Source organism: Diorhabda sublineata, chromosome 4 (genome assembly GCF_026230105.1).
Source record: "Diorhabda sublineata isolate icDioSubl1.1 chromosome 4, icDioSubl1.1, whole genome shotgun sequence".
In the NCBI taxonomy this organism is placed as follows: Eukaryota; Metazoa; Arthropoda; class Insecta; order Coleoptera; family Chrysomelidae; genus Diorhabda; species Diorhabda sublineata.
This window is the reverse complement of record NC_079477.1, coordinates 3,899,084-3,916,458: the sequence shown is the minus strand read 5'-3', so window position 1 is coordinate 3,916,458 and position 17,375 is coordinate 3,899,084. Positions and strand designations below refer to the sequence as shown.

Sequence of the window (17,375 nt, the reverse complement as noted above, 5' to 3'; positions counted from 1 at the left end):
TCCAGGTGGTTAATTACATAAAGGCACTTTTTATTTAAAAAAGAATAAGAAAATTCTCAACCAAAGTCTTTTCCAATTTTGTTTTGGTTCTTGTCATTTCGTTTGCCTGTCTCATAATTTCCGAATGTTGTACTTCCATTCTCATTTTTATATCTTTAATTTCATCAATTCTTCGTCTAAATACATTATTTGCAGCGTTAGATTGCATATCCTTGTCATAGATAGCTAAAGCAGTATTTTTTCCATTCTTGTAATGGGATATTAGCAGGGACAATATGGTTAATTGTATAAAGACACATTTTATTTAAAAAAGAATAAGAAAATAACCAGGGACAATCAGTCAATTGTCTTTGAAATGACAGTGACAGATATTATGAGAACGTATGGTTTCAAAATAAACACTTACCGAAATGTTTAATTTATCAAAATATTGTCGTCCTTCAACTTCAATTTCTAGAGTTAAACATGTTTTTAGAGGTAATACCTGTAATATTATTAAAAATGGTGAATGTAGGACATATACAAAAGCATTTTTCCGACCACAACTTATTTCACATAAATTAAATGTAAGTGAAATGTTTAAAGTTTATAAGGTTATTAAGTGAATGTTGTTGCAGTTGGGAACGTTGATTAGAGGAAGTACTACAACCGTTCCTATTAGATTTGGCTCAAATATTTCTAAAGGACAAAAAGCCGTTGGTTATTGGTTGTTGACATGTAGCGGTATGGTGTTTGTGGCAGTAGTTTTAGGTATTTCAATCACGTATTACGTTGTGCTAGTTAGCATCTGTATTGTACTAGATGAGGTTATCAAAAAGAGTGTTAAATAAATTATAAATGTCAATTTTTGATTTGTAATTTTAGTTTTAGTAATATAATAATAATTAATTATTCTTGGTTTTCTGTTTGATATCCTCACCTTCTACAAGTAAAATGCCTGAAGAATATCGAACAGTCGAAGAAATTTATTTTTATATAGGGGGTGTAACAAGATTAACAGAATCAGGTCTTTCTATGGTTACCTGGAAACTGTTGGGTGAAAAAATGCCTTGGACTGAAGCAGAATGGCAAGAAGAATTTGAAAGGTATCAACAGTTTCCGGAATTCAAAATGTGAGTTCACGATTTAGTTTTTATTATTTATTATAAATATAAATAGTCGACTTATTTATGATTTTTTTTTTGAAGATATTGTAATCACAAAACAGGGGGGATGAATTTATACCTAGTATATCTTACTTTTGTAATTTATTTATACACTAACTATTCAGTTGCACTCTTAACTATTCACTAATTTATTTATACACAATTAATTTACTTAAATATATCATTTAGTTCACTTATCATTGTTTCAAAGTACTCACTATTCAATTGAATTATTCACTGACTTATGGCTGCTAGACCCTCACTCTATATATTAAGAATATCTTCTGGAACATTCGAATTATTGAAATTTCTAGATTGACGTAAGCAAACAAAAATGCATTCTTGTCTCTATAAAAACAATCACAAAAAATAGGGTAAACAGGCTAAATAAATACTTGACACACCTGACAAACTTATAGTAGGACAGGGTCATGGTCTATATCAGTGATAATATTTCAATAATTAATTTTTTCTTAACTTATGCATAATGCTTTTTTAGAATTTTTCATGATAAATCATCTTGATCTTGGGTTTCTTTTCAAAAAAATTAGTTAAAAAAAACTTCCTGTTTTTTGAAATTAATTTTCTTTCGAAAAAGACAATCAATACAATTTATCAAGGAACCAAAGAATTTATTATCTTTATCAATTCAATATTGTTGGGATTTCCTAAAAGAAGAGAACCAAAAAATGATCAGTCAAAAAGTTTCAGATTAATAAAATTATTACACAATACCCAACTTTGCAGGATACAACTAGATTTTTATTCAATTTATATTTCTCACAATGTAGTAAAAATATTAGATTCAAAAACTATGATAATCCATTGCTTGTCGAAGACTCATGCAGTCAACTTCGTCAATCTTCAATGAATTGGTTTTTATATTTATATCCTCCTCTAGTTGAATCTGTGTTTTTAGAAGGTATCGTAAAGAAGCCTGAGCTTCTGCCATTTTTTGTTGTAAAATGGCACAGTTGCCTCTTAGCTCAGCGACTTCATTGACTAGAGCTATTTCAACAAGATCTTTACACAGTTCAACTCCAGGACGTTGCGCTCGATTACCTAACCTAAAAATACAATCTTACATAGGTCATATAAGTCTCAGGGGACAAACATTATTTGTATAAAACTATTATTGATAATGGTGTGTTATTTCTATTTTTTGATAAATATTATTCATTTTAGTAAAAAAGCACCAGGAACAATTATCAATTTAAAATTAATTCTGAGATCTTATTTACAAATTCTTCCCACTAAATACTTATAAAAGAGGTAGAGAAAGAAATTTTCGAGACAATATCTTATTAATTATTGTTTTGTTTTAAAATAATTACGTTATTATATGCCAAATTATTAGATTCAACATTATATTTACCTAGTATGAGCCAGGGCCATGTATCCTTCTTTTTCAACCAAAGCCTTTTCTAATTTTGTTATAGTTCTTGTCATTTCGTTTGCCTGCCTCATAACTTCGGAATGTTGCACTTCCATTCTCATTTTTATATCTTTAATTTCTTCAATTCTTCGTCTAAATGCATTATTTGTAGCGTTACATTGCATATCCATGTCATCGATAGCTTGTTTAAGCAATATGTCCACATAAGAACGAAGCTGCCTGGCACAAGCAATTTCTTTAGCAGCTACAATATAAATATGTGACTTATGATTCGACGTAATTCTTAATCTATTAATAAAAAAAGGAAACTGGAAAAAACCTTGAAATTAACCAACCTTTATTTATGCTTTCTTGAGTAAATTTTTCCCATTCTTGTAATGTGATATTGGCAGGGTCTAATGGTGAAAATCCATGGTATATACTGAGATTCAGACTGGTATTGGTCAAAGTACTGTTCAAACTATCAATTTTATGGGTGGTACTTTTGTCTGTTAGGTCACGATCCATGAAGTAAAAAGTGGATCTTAAACGCCTGATCTAAAATTAATAAATTTATATGGTGACTGTTTTCAAATGTGGCATCAATTTGAAAATACATCAGAAATTATTATTACTTTGGTTTATGTGTCAAACACAATTAAAAAGTGGGGTGATGAAGAGTGACTCTCATTCAACTCCCATTCAACCCCAGTGAACAACATTAATAGAACTTTTAAATGAAGTAAAATATTTAGGAGTCATAAAACAATTATGTAGAGCAGTCATCTAGTTAAGGTAATCTCAAAAGCCACTGTGGTTACACGGACTTGTTGCAAGCTTGTTGGGAAGACATAAGGACTAAAGCCTAACAGACATCAACCCCATGATCACATATGCTTGTTAGGTGGTGGAAAGCTGAACAAACAACAGTCCAGAAAAAACGAAAAGAATCAAAGACTGATCTGTCTGGGTGTTACAGGGGAAATATGAACCTGCTCCACCACATCCTTAAAGGCGCTACTAAACCTGCTTCATCTTCAGCTTATAGTGAAGAAAGAAACATTTAGCAACGCCCAAACGGGACACCAAAATATAGCCTCCCTTGGGAGGAGTCTGCATATTTTGGAAACAGAACAATTCGATGTAGAGTCTTGTACAAACAATATACAATCTATGTGTTTCTATGTAGTTTACCTGTTCATTTGCTTCTTGCAAAGTTCTATTCAGCAAGCTTATACCACCCTCTAAAACTGATAATTCTTTTTTTAATTCTCTGTCTACTTCGTCGTAGCAAAAATCAATTCCGATCCTTCCTTCTCTAAGTATGATACATTTTCTAACAATTTCTAAGCCATTTTTTTGACATGCTTCCAAACAATCTTTAATTCTTTCCATGTACATTTTCAAGTTTTCTTCCTCTTTACACACCTGTTAAACAAAATGATAATCAAATATTTCCAGTATATTATTAAAATAAAATTAGTAAAATATCGATAAATAGTGAGACTGACATTAAGATTGAATAAAAAAACTTGAGTGTTACCTCTTTCCTTTGTATTTCTATCTCCGATTTAATGAATTCGATATCTTTAATTTTTTCTTTTAAATTGTGATCCACTTCTCTTTTGTTCAGGTCAGTTTTATCTTGTACTTCGTCTATAGATCTATCGATTTCGGTAATAATGGAGTCAGCTAATTTTTGTTGGTCCAGGCATATTCTATTCCTAAACGAATTATTTAAATGCCATTCACTTAGGGTGAATTTTGCCGGTGGTGGAGGTACCACTACCAATGAATGATGGTACAAGGTGGTTTGTTTCGGTTGCTGCGAAGACATTGTTGTAAATGAGAATAAAAGTAAACGTAAAATTAAATCCGAATCTGGAAATATTCTAAAGTATATAACGATGTTTGGTCAATATATCAAAAATTTGTTTTGACATCGGTTGTCAGTAGTGACAGTATACGGGATATTTTACAAGTTGTTGTAGAACATTTGACAAGTTACTGGACTATTTAAAACAAATAAACGTACAAATAATATACACTCGTGTAATTGACGAACAAACTGAACACGAAATTGGATTTTTTGTAATAAAATATTGAAGATAATAGCATTAGCCTCAAAATTATATAAAATGCTCTCACAGTCCAACTATAAAAGGTTATCTACCTGACTAACCACTATCAGTTAGCCATCAAACTTCAACCGATAAACATCTCCGTTAACGACAAACAAACTTCTACATTAAACAAGTGATAAAGCTGCTTAAGCGATCAACCTATTGCGACCAGGCCAGAGACAGCGAGAAGTTGCCAGTTCGCTGAACATGAGTCAGTGTGCTGCTTCCACAATTTACCGTCGTTACCAAGCGACTGGTAACTTTGATCGAAGACGCGGTTCCGGAAGAAAAAGGTGCACGTCGCTGAGAAATCAAGCCCTCGCTGGTTTTAAGTCCAACAAGAGCTCATAGAAACGCGAGAAATGATTGGACAGTCAGAAGAAGACTTAAGGAAGCTAACCTTGAGCCAAATTAGTTCCATTCCACCGAGCAGCCCGTCAACACGTTAATTGAACTGGCGAACAATGAGACTCCGTTATCTTCTCAGGTAAATGCCTGCCTGTAAGTGCCTGCATGACTGTGATAGAAGAGGACGAGTCTACAGAGGACCTGGAGAACGATTCCCGCTGTGTTGCAAGAAAGAAAACGTGGCTTTAGGAGGTGGTTCCTGGATGGTTTTGGACGGTAATTTCAATGGAAGCAAAAATTGAATTGGTTTTTATTGAAACTGGTGGTGGAGCTGGGGGATTAACGACGAACCGATACATAGAAGAAATTTTAGGAGAACGCGTCGTTAACTACGCCAGTTCAATCGGCGAAAACTTCATCCTAATGCAGAACAATGCCCACAAATTGCAGGTTAAGTCTATACGTTAGTATTTACAGGATGTGGAAATTGCCGTTATGACGTGGACTTAAATTCTATCAATCCTCAAAATTGCACTTACTGAAGAATGGGATAGCATCGAACAACATCGAGTAAACAATCTCGATCCTTGAAGAAGCGATTGGAAGCTGTTATTAAGGCCAGGGGAGGGAGAGTACATTAAATATTATATATTTAATATAATTAATTATAACCCTTTTTCATTGTTTAAGATTTATTATATTATATTTAATTCTGAAGTCAGAAAAAGAATAGAAGGTACACATTTTTTGCTAGAGACTTTTGACCGCGACTTAAGTGGATTTTTTTGCTCTTGAGTGTATATTTCACTCCTTTATCCTTCATATATTTCTTTGCTATAACAATAAATAGCCATAATTTATGACTTTTGGGTCTTATCGATATTTATGTTGGCTTCGGTAGTAAAGGCTCTTTCTTAGATTGTGAAAAATTGTATACCTGCAGTTTTCTAAACAAATGGTATTCTTTTAGACTAAAAATATATAAAATGTAAATTTTTCAAACTTGCATGCTTATTTTGAGCATATTCCTTTAAGCACCATATACTCAAATATAGAAATTTTTAGGTTATGTCATTCACTAACTAAATACTGTGTTCAAATTTATGGCCCAGATTATTTCAATGTAAAGATATAAAATGAAAAATATCATATGGACAATTTTAATACTAGTTTTTTTTTGTGTTTTTTAGAAAAAATAAAGATATTACTTTGAATGAATTTAAATTTATTTGGTTTATGGAGTATACCCATAGACAATGGGGCAGAGCCATTGGAGTAGCGTTTGCGCTTCCAGCAATTTACTTTTGGGCAAGGGGTAGATTTTCATCTAGCTTAAAAAAACGAATACTAGCATTTGGTACTCTAATAGGTGCTCAGGTATAATAAACTACCCAAATTAGCTGATTTAGTTTTCATAATTACATTTTTATAGGGACTAATGGGTTGGTATATGGTAAAATCGGGTTTAGAAGACCGTTTTCAAGGTCCCAATGATGTACCAAGAGTTTCCCAATACCGATTAGCTTCACATCTCAGTTTAGCGTTTATCCTTTACACACTTTTCTTATGGTCGGCTTTGGATATATTAACACCAGCTGCAACAATCGCAGTAACTAGTAAATCGATAATAAAAGCTTCAAGAAAATTCAGAATGTTGGCACATACTGCTAAAGGTCTGGTATTTCTCACCGCGGTTTCTGGTAAGTTATAAATCATTCATCGAAATGAATCTCTTCGATTCAGATTTGGTTATAAAAAGTTATAAAAATATTTTAGGCGCCTTTGTAGCTGGATTGGATGCTGGTTTAGTATACAATTCTTTTCCTAAGTTCGCAAATAGGTGGATTCCTGAAGATATTTTAGCGTTTAGTCCAAAAATAGTAAATTTCACAGAAAATCCTACGACTGTCCAATTTGATCATAGGATATTAGGTACAACTACGCTATGTGTTATTACAGCCTTATGGTACATGTCTAAACGTAGAGTATTACCACCAAAAGCTTACAAAGCGATGACACTATTAGGAGCATTAGCATATCTTCAAGTAAGTACGATTTTTATTTTAAATTCGAACTTTATCAAAGTCAACGAAATGTTTTAGGTAACTTTAGGTATAACTACTTTATTAACTTACGTACCAGTTAGTATAGCAGCTTCCCATCAAACTTGTTCTCTTGCAGTACTTTCTGCAGCAGTTTGGTTAACACACGAATTGAAAAGATTACCGAAAATCTAATTGTACAGAACTTGTGATTTTTTTTTATATAAATATATTGGTATAAGTATTAAAATTAGTTTTTTCTTGGTGTTCCTTTCATTCAAGTTGGTGATAGGTAGTTTAAAATGTGTCATCAAGGTTATAATTAACGTTACAATATATTTTTTTCTTCTTTAGGACTAGTATATATTTGGATTGATGGAAGGTAGTTATTACAACGTTGCTAATGGGGTCAAAATGTCTTTTTTACTATCACTATCAATTTTTGTATATATGTTATTTGGGTAGAGAAGACCGCAGTACTGACCAAAAATATTTAAAAAATCTGAAATAATACTTATCCCAAAACATATACTAAGTTGGCATTTCTGGAACCGTTGGTGATATTCATACTGAATACACTGTTTACACTACCACTACACCAACACTAACAATTACGCTGTGTATTATATAGGTTATCAATTATATCTTTATTTCATAGCTATCCCGCCACCTTTGTACGAGTCAATTAGTTGGCTCAACAGGCATGGGGGGTTGAGGCCAGTGTTTTGGACTTGAGAAAAGACGATTCTAATACGCGGCTTTTGTCAACATGTTTTAATAAATACACGTGGTGTTACATTAACAGATTAGTTTTATTTTAACAAAATAGCTCGTCTGAAAGGTAAGAGTTTACCTTCAGTTTCTGAAGACGATAACTTGGTTAGAGAAACGCGGGTCAGACGTAACACGCCATTTAGCTTTCTTGAAACATTTTAAATATACCTTTGTTCACGTTTTATGGCACAGTAGTCACTTCGGATTTATTTATTTTAACATTGAGTGGATTGATTCGAATTCTTCCTCTTCCTATATACAGTCCAAATAAAAGTAAATTTTAGTAAATTTGTGATTTTATTTTTTATATGCTCTGGTAAGTTTTTCTTTGCTTTTTTATTGTGCTCACAAAAATTCTAGTTGTCTTTAAGAATTTCCTTTTGTTTTTAGCAAATTTTGTATGATGGTATTCATATGAATTTATTTGGGGAACAGAAAGAATAGAACAGATTCCTGTTTGGTTATATTTTAAAAAATATAAATTTATTTTTACATGTTAGAGCATAAGTTCCTTTTATTCAAAACTATTCTACCTACTCGTTTCTTCTTTAGTAATTTCTATCTGTGTTTCCATTTTCTTCCTCATTTTATTTTTTCCCGCAGTTCTACACCTGCCAGGTTAGACTGAACCGGTACATCACAAACAAATTCAACTTAACTCCAACAACTGGGAATCCAGTTGAGGGCTGTGCCATTTTGGAAACGCAGTTAATATGAATTTAGTATTTTTCCAATAAACTTATTTATTGCCGAAACTTTGTTTATTGTTCTTAGCAATAAATATCAATTTGGATAATCGTGTCCGGGGATAGTTTTATTTTTAATTTAATTAATAATGTGTTTCCCGCTTTTCCACTTTGTTTACCCATTTAAACGTCCAATTGAATATTTATTATTCAACCCATCTGAGTACCAGTTATTAATATACTTTAACTGATGCCGAATACCACTTCCGGAGAATTAAGGTTATACAATGGAACACTGTAAAATAATGGGACTCCCCCTTCTCATAGGTTGTGACTCCAACTCGTACTATGGCCAATGGGGAGCAGGGATGAGATCTTCAGGGGGCGCTACCTAACCGACTTCCTGTGCCTCACAGGTCTGGAAGTCCTCAACCGAGGGAATGTCCCCATGTACTTTTGCAATCAAGGACAGTCTGGGACTGACTTTACAATCTGCTTTATGAATAGAGTGAACCTGTTTAGCACGTGGAGGGTGTCGTTGGAGGTCTGAATGTCGAACAAAAAGTGAAAAATAAAAATAGTTTAAAAAAACTAAAAACCACATAAAACTAAAAAGATTAAAATAATTTTTTTTAATTAATTTAAAACAATAATGAATGAAAAATACTAGTATTATTGTGGGAGGCGCTTTATTTCAGGTTCTCGTACATCGAGAGTCCGACGATTTTACTTCATTTGAAAAATACACTAAATAATCTAATTTAAAATATGGCGATCTAGGAAAATTTATGAAATGATGAAAATATTTCGAAATATTAGTTAGAACTAAAGAATAGTGATAGAAAGTTGAAAACTGGATTTGGAATGGATGTACATGTCACGTGATGGTGTTGAAGAATGAAAAATAAGTGATTTGCATTCTTAACAATATAAATAAAACAAAAAAATTCAATAACAAACTTTTATTATAATTATTTACGAATGTATTTATTTACACACAGATATATCATTATAAAACCCTCAAAAATTATTTTCAACTTTTATAAAGAGTGCACATGACTCTCGCTTTACTTAAAAAATTAGTAATTAATATACTATTGCTTTAAATGTTTATTGGTATTGTACGTTATGTCTAAAAATAACAACAAATCTCACAAAATTCGATACTTGAAGAAAACAACTACTAAATTTTATTTCTGCAGCTTTTTAACGATTTGTGTAGATGTATTACATCACTCAATAAATAGTGTAACTGACACACAGATGGCGTTGCCATTTACAAATCCATATGACGTTTATGAAGTACCAACATAGACAAAGGAATATTAGTTTTCTTTGTTTACTTTCCAACCTGTCATAGCTTTTTGTTCGCTGCTATCGCTATCTTGTTCCACTCCTTTTTATCTTCCATTATTTGTCTTCAGTCACTCAATCCCACCGCTACAACATCCTGAATTACTTGTTGTACCCAGTGTACTTTAGGCTGATCTCTTAACCGTCCTATGGTTGGTTTCCACTCTGTTATCCTCCGTATCAAGGCTTTCGGATCTCTTCGTACATTACATTTTTCAATAAGTCGTGTGACTGACACACAGATGGCGCTGCCATTGACAAATCCATATGACGTTTATGAAGTACCAACTTTTAAAAGACTTTGTGTAAAATTTCATAACATTTCGATTAGTCAGAAAAAATTGACAGTCATTTAAGTGAAGTTACTTTTGTTATTTTCAAAATAATTTCGTGTGTTAAGTTATCATTGCTTCTTGATGAAAAATATACTGTACAAAGCCAGCAATGGCTTCAAAAGTATTATCCGGACTCTGCTCCATCGAAAAAAACTATTTGTTTGTCTCAATTTAAACGTGGTCGTACAGACACCGATCACGAACTACGTCCAAAGCTACAACAGTCAGCTGGGAATGTTATGGCTTCAGTATTTTGGGATGTGCATGGAATATTGTTCATTTACTGTCTCCAAAAGGGATCCACAATCAATTTAAGGAATTCACAAGCCGATGGGTACGATGATTAAAGTGAACAAATTTCTCCTTCATCCACAGTATTGTCCAGATCTGGCCATCAGTGACCACTGGATATACGCTGATATCTAAAAAATTGCTCGCCTGTAACAAATTCAGCTGAAATGAAGAAGCAATTGCTGAGGCTGAAGTCTATTTTGAGGCAAAAGACAAATCCTTCTACAAAGCCACGGTATCGAGAAGTTAGAGAATGTGTTGCTCTTGAAGAAGATTACATTGATGAATAAAATCGATTTTTGGTTAGTCACACGACTTATTGAGTGATGTTTTATGACTTTTATTTTGGATACCTCCTCTTGATGATACCAGATATGGATTTAAATAAAGAAGGTATTTACAGGTATGGTTTATGCCAGATTAAATACGAAAGATGGGTCAGTAAGGACCAATTTTACAACCTAAGGTAAAACTGAAGATTAAACTTAACTTTAAATAATGGTTTAAACTCTAGTTTAAATCCAGAAGATTGCTCTATTTTACAATTTTTACAATATTTCTTTTAAAAGCTGAATTATTTGAGAAAGTTTTTTGTTTTCTCGGCGTAAAAATGTGAATAATTATTGGAAAAAGTTTAAACCACCCCCCAGTTTGCTGGTAACGTTTAAATAAACAGCTGTTGAATCTAATTCCACGGCCGCACAGTGAGGCAACGCTGAACATAACCGATTTGAATGTGCGTTGTAACGGCGGCGGCGTTTCGAAAAAAATCAAAGCAGTGATTTATCTGTAGTATTTAATCTGGGGTTTCCCCTATATAAAATCTCAAAGAAGGTAGATTTTGTGGCATTTTCAATTTAAAAATATTTCGGAAGTACTTCTATCAGAAAAAACTCATATAGAAGGGACAACTTGCTCCGAACAACATCAAGTAAATTGTTTTCGAAAACTAGACGTCATTTGGCGTGAAGCACCACAAATTACACTAAAGAACAAACTCAAATCTATGCACAAAGAAAAAGTATTGAAAATTAGGCGTTTTAATGCAGTTTACAGTTGAGAAAAACTTTTTTTTGCGCTAGCAGATTGGATCGTAATCTCTGCAACTTCCTATTTTTTAAAATTATTATTTGGCCTAAATTTAGTGATAGGATATTTGGTTTATTGTTATGCTGATCTGGCTTGGAATGTTATTAAAAATATATGAAACTGATATCGTTTAATTATTTATCAAATAAGTTCTATTCAAAACTCTTCACTATAGTAGTTCGGATCGAAAGTACAAACATAAAATGCTTAATTAAAATCATTCTACACATAATTGGCATGATGTAAAACATCACACTTGCAACTTAATCGGTTTGGTGTCATTTTTATTGCATGCAAGTTGCAATTTGTTAAAAACCAAACGTCAATCAGATCAGCTGATCGATTCAAGAACTTTTTCGTCTTCTGTGGTGAATCTAACCTCCTTTGAATGATTCGCGATACTAAAAACAGTTTCTTGAATGTCAAACAACGTGTAGGATTCATCGTACACGTTGATATTGCATGGAATTTTTCTTGTACAGTGTCTATTGGCATTTAAAAATTCTATGCAAGTTACAATTCTAGGGGATAATCTAGTTACTTTTCGTTTAGTAACCAACCAAATGTCAATCAGATCAACTGATCGATTCAAGAACTTTTTCGTCTTCTGTGGTGAATCTAACCTCCTTTGAATGATTCGTGATATTAAAAAAAGTTTCTTGAATGTCAAAAAACGTGTAAATTTTTCTTGTACAGTGTCTATTGGTATTTAAAAATTTTATGCAAGTTACAATTCTAGGGGATAATCTAGTTACTTTTCGTTTAGTAACCAACCAAATGTCAATCAGATTAGCTGAACGATTCAAGCACTTTTCTAAAACGAACTTTTTCATCTTCTGTGGTAAATCTATCCTTCTTTGATTTTTATTGCACACACAATATTTTTCTTCCAATTTTTGGAAGTTATGCACATAAACAAAATAGAAAAAGGTTAGTTTTGGGAGGGGGCAGCAATAACAATTAAGCAATTTTTCTGATACCATGTCAAGCGCAATTAAAAAATTTACATTTAATTCTCCAATTTTCTATTTCCTCAATTTTTTTCTGCACTATGTATAAAGACCACCACAATATTTTTCCCCAATGGTTGAGCCGGACAATAATTCCTGCATGTAAAAAGTACTCGATGTTTTCATAAAATCGTTTTGATTTATCCCAAAAGATGTTTACTCGGTACAAATATGTAAAAGAAGAGCTAGAGCTTGTGCTACAATATGGTGAACATAGAAAAATATTTTATTTAGAGTTTTGTAACGTAAATATTTCGGTGTTTCTTAATAATAAAAATACACTGGATATAAAATTGTCTGCCTGAAAATAAAATTTTGACTAACGAGCATAGAACTTCGTTATTTAATTCATTGCCAATATCCTAATAAATATGAGAAACAAAATGGCCGCCGTGGGGTCAACAAATGCTTCTGCCGAAGTTATTGGTTGGACTTTAAACCTTATTATTTCCAGTTATATTTCGATATATAGCTTCTTAAATAGTTACTACTGGTAGAAATATGAAATTTCCTCCCGGAAGCGTAGGTTTGTTGGTTTTACTTTCAACTATGCATTGGGTAAATATAGTATGAAAAACAAGTGTATTGGAAACTTGTGGAAAATTAGTAGGATTCTGACTAAAGCGCTTTTCGGGAAAACTTTAGATTATGGACCGTCGAAGGGAAGTTGCGGAGCCCGAAGTTAAGTTTGAGGTTATGTCGACTATAAATCCGGTATAAATTGCAAACTTGTAAGTAATTCTTTGATGAACAAGCTGCGTGGAGTGCCTTCTCACGCCCGGAAAGAGCTGCAAGACTCCCCTGTAAAGGGAACTGTTATTTAAAATATTTAAAAGTGAGGTTATATTGGGTGTATATCATTATTGTCTACAAAGTACTTATAGATCGCCAACTTTATAGTTGTTTGAGGTTTTCAATGAAATAAAAAATAATATCAACCTAACCTAACTTTCGCAACTATAAGGCAAATAATCGATGCCTTAAATGCCACGCAATAGTGTTACCAACTCTGTGTCAGAATTTCGGGATAAACCGTGTTTTTAAAAAAATGACGTTTAGTCAAAGTTGTAAAATAAAAACATCCAACTGAATTGAGGCACGGCATCGTAACCGTAATAGTATTTTTGAGAAAATTTCATTAATTAAGACATAACCCAACCCGTAAATGATTAATGGCAACGTTGGAAACACCATATATGACACAATACAAAATGGCGTCTCAAACAAGCTACGTTCCCCTTCACATAAAGCTGAAAAACACATATTTGCAGAATTAATTTTTTCCGAACCTCCTTAATTTAAAATTTGAACATTCAATTCGGCGGTCCATCACCTAAAGCTTAGCCCTCTTCCCATCTAATGGAAAGGGTTTAACTCCACCAAAAGCTTTAGGTTTGACTTTGTACCTTTCAGCTGTCACTGAGTTGCCACTTTGCAAAAAGTACTCACTCATATTTAATAACACAACAGTGAAAGATAATGTCCAACAAACTCCCGTAATTTAAGCCCAAAATAATACAAGTTTTCTATAAAAATACTTAGTTTAGCAGTATTATTTCCACTAAACAATACAAAAACCTCACTACTAGGAAAAACCGGGTATATACGAGAAAATCAATTGTTTACCCTACGGCGGCCATTTTGACGTAGATCAGCTGTTTTCTTATACTGCGTTCGGCTATATACATGTGATGATTCTCTGTTCGGCAATCTAGTTTATTTCGATCTCAAGTGGTGTACAGAATGAACTAGATGGTCGTGAATGTTAAAAACACACCCTAAATTTAAAGCTGTACAAAATTAACGCGAACCTGTCGCTGGTTCGCTAATAAACATAACATTAATTGTCCATGTATATAAATTTGAACGGCGATCAAAGATTTTGAATTATCATCTTGTATCATCATCATTATCAAGACCAATTTTTTAAACATAGATGAATGAATCGGGGTTTATAAAATCAACTTTTCAACTTATTGAGCAGAAACTTCACAAAACATCCAATAAGAAAACCTGATTGTCGATTAGATAGGGAAGTTAATCACTAGTTCTTGTCGTGGAATTTTCAAATGGGAAAAGCATTCCCTATATTCTAGTTTTCTTGTATCCAGTCTTTCACTCACAGAATTTATTGTTCAGGGTATCTGCTACTACACTAGAAAAGTGAGGTTATGTTTTTGACGTTCAGCGATGATCTACGCGTAAAAAGTAGATAGTTCGACGTCAAGAGCGATCATTGTGTGCGTTATCCAGTTTCTTAACAAGTTGAACTATCTTTAGACATTTATGAACGTCTAGAGCGCGTCATACTAGCGTTTATTCTGTGTACTGATTTACTGCTCGGTTCGCGTTCGATTATATAAATGTTTGAACACTCTGAGTAAGATTTCTTCGCTCCGAATCTTGAAAGCGAGTTCTTAGATTTGTTTTGACGTTTCAATTTTGTTTTGAAAACGTTGGTAATACTTAATAAACTGTTTACACCACCACTACACCATCACTCACAATTACACTGTCCGACGCGCGTTTTGTTAGCCAAGTTACTTTGTAAGTGTTGACGTAGTGGTAGTGTAAACAGTGTGTTCGTTTCGACGTTACAACGCTTATCAATTAGTAATTTTGTAGAGAGTTTGTACTAATGTATTGTGGAGTTTGTGCAGATTTTTTTGAAACTGAAGACGACGAACTGGGAGTACATCCGAAGATTATAGATTTACGGATTTGCCGCTGATACCATAATTCACAATTAAAAACGTATATTTCAATTTTTATCAAATTACTTTTTCAGTGAACATTTCTTCGAAAAATTTTCATTTTGTAAATCGAAAGAAACATTTTTTGCACAAAATTTGCCGCCCTAGGCTACAGCCCACTTAGCCTGCTGGTTAATCCACCACTGCTATGTAGGAGAGGTTGTTCCAAGATTCAATGTAAATCAATTTAACTATGAGTTTCGAACGAATCCGGAAACATTTGAAAACCAAGTTCGTTTATTTTAAAGAGGCGTTAGATATGCGGAAATGGTCAATTTGTTTACTTTCAAAAGATTACTTCACTAGTTACTGCTCTAACCAGCCGACTTCAAAATTATTTAAGGTTAAGTTTTTTTTTCGTTTACTATTCGGTAATCACCACGATCAAACTGTACAATGTACGATCACGTGATACAATTTGTTCTCTGCTCGCTCTGTTCCGCGAACAACATTTCCGAACGCAACTTTAGATCGCCTAATTAATTTTGACATTTCCAGAAAAAAGTTAGTTAGTCTATGTTTGTTCTATACTCGTTATACTATGCGAAGTATTTATTTTTTTATTTAAATATTATTGCATGTTAAATTATATATTACAAAAAGCGTAAAAATAATACCTAATAATAATTGTAAATATAAATTATTCATATATATACATATACATAATATATTGTATCGTAAATGTTATTAAATAAAAATATCAATATATTTCAGTCGAAAATAACGTGATAAATGCATATGTTTCAAGGTAGTCTTAATTTTTTTCAGCACATCTGTTTTTGTTCGATTAATTTAATTGAAGATCATTTCTTGTGGTTTAATTCGGTGGCGAATAACTTGGTAACTAGTTATCAACGAATTGACCAAACGTCGTTCGATTTACAATCGTGTAGAGTAAAATGGGATATTGCAAAACGAACAAACAATACAACAAAGCAAACAAACTATTAAAACTTGTAGTAAAAACTAACCTGTACTTCGGATCATAATAAAAACACGTTAGTTGATCGTTTTCAAAGTCGCAGAATCCATTTATCGAGGCTTCAGATTAGTTCATCGGGTTTTACCAGTGATAAGTTGACTACCCATTCGACAGTTTTAATTAAACCAAAAGGTTTCGTTTCCGGGGGCCTATTTTTATACTTTCGAATAGTTAGGTTTACTTTCGCTTTGATTAGGTTAGATTTACTCTAGATTCGATGAGGTTAGTTTTACTTTAGCACCAATTAAGTTTATTTATTTTCGATTGGGTTTGATTTACTTAAGCATCGATTAGGTTAACGTTACTTTAGCTTCCATTAGGTTAGTTTACATTGAGTTTGATTAAGTTAGGTTCACTTATTTACGGTTTAATTTACCATCGATTAGGTTAGGTTCACTCTAGATTCGATGAGATTAGTTTTACTCTAGATTCGATGAGGTTAGTTTTACTCTAGATTCGATGAGGTTAGTTTTACTTTAGGTTCAATTAAGTTTATTTATTTTCGATTGGGTTTGGTTTACTTAAAAATCGATTAGGTTAGCTTCCATTAGGTTGGTTTACTTTGAGTTTTATTAAGTTAAGGTTACTTATTTACGGTTTAATTTACCATCGATTAGGTTAGCTTTACTCTAGATTCGATGAGGTTAGGTCTACTTTAACGCCAATTAATTTTACTTATTTTTGATTGGGTTCAGTTTACTTGAGCATTGGTTAAGTTCACTTTACTTTAACATCGATTAGGTTAAGATTGCTTTAGCTTCGATTACGTTAGATTTACTTTAAGTTTGATTAGGTTAAGTTTACTTATTTACGATTTAATTTGCCATCGATTAGGTTAAGTTCACTCTAGATTCGATGGAGTCAGTTCTACTTTAGCGCCAATTAATTTTACTCATTTTCGATTGGGTTCGATTGACTTTAACATTGATTAGATTAAGGTTACTTCAGATTCGATTTAGATAGGTTTACTCCAGATTCGATAAGGTTTACTTTAGCTTTGAGTAGGTTAGATTTACTTATTTACGGTTGATTTAGGTTTAATTTGCCATCGATTAGGTTAGATTTGCTT

General features: G+C 32.7%; 2 protein-coding genes across 2 annotated transcripts; one reads left to right on the top strand and one right to left on the bottom strand.

The window, feature by feature from the left end:
* Positions 1 to 334: 334 nt before the first annotated feature.
* Positions 335 to 7,542, top strand: LOC130442503 (cytochrome c oxidase assembly protein COX15 homolog). The gene is made up of 7 exons (XM_056776667.1): positions 335 to 566; positions 618 to 750; positions 980 to 1,112; positions 6,182 to 6,368; positions 6,424 to 6,691; positions 6,768 to 7,036; positions 7,094 to 7,542. The coding sequence occupies exons 1-7, from the start codon at positions 411 to 413 to the stop codon at positions 7,226 to 7,228; spliced, it is 1,281 nt and encodes a 426-aa protein (XP_056632645.1). The 5' UTR covers positions 335 to 410; the 3' UTR covers positions 7,229 to 7,542.
* Positions 1,886 to 4,388, bottom strand: LOC130442504 (tektin-1). The gene is made up of 5 exons (XM_056776668.1): positions 4,064 to 4,388; positions 3,715 to 3,948; positions 2,877 to 3,078; positions 2,521 to 2,785; positions 1,886 to 2,212 (listed from the first exon to the last, which is right to left on the bottom strand). The coding sequence occupies exons 1-5, from the start codon at positions 4,355 to 4,357 to the stop codon at positions 1,951 to 1,953; spliced, it is 1,257 nt and encodes a 418-aa protein (XP_056632646.1). The 5' UTR covers positions 4,358 to 4,388; the 3' UTR covers positions 1,886 to 1,950.
* Positions 7,543 to 17,375: the final 9,833 nt, after the last annotated feature.

What these genes read in the sequence shown, in the direction of transcription:
- LOC130442503 (XM_056776667.1), top strand. Translation starts at nt 411, where the DNA reads ATGTTTAATTTATCAAAATATTGTCGTCCTTCAACTTCAATTTCTAGA. An exon ending in TTATTTCACATAAATTAAAT is followed by an intron (nt 567 to 617) that starts GTAAGTGAAATG and finishes ATGTTGTTGCAG; the next exon opens with TTGGGAACGTTGATTAGAGG. An exon ending in CAGTTTCCGGAATTCAAAAT is followed by an intron (nt 1,113 to 6,181) that starts GTGAGTTCACGA and finishes TGTGTTTTTTAG; the next exon opens with AAAAAATAAAGATATTACTT.
- LOC130442504 (XM_056776668.1), bottom strand. Translation starts at nt 4,357, where the DNA reads ATGTCTTCGCAGCAACCGAAACAAACCACCTTGTACCATCATTCATTG. An exon ending in TGCAAGAAGCAAATGAACAG is followed by an intron (nt 3,079 to 3,714) that starts GTAAACTACATA and finishes TATTAATTTTAG; the next exon opens with ATCAGGCGTTTAAGATCCAC. An exon ending in ATGGCCCTGGCTCATACTAG is followed by an intron (nt 2,213 to 2,520) that starts GTAAATATAATG and finishes TTGTATTTTTAG; the next exon opens with GTTAGGTAATCGAGCGCAAC.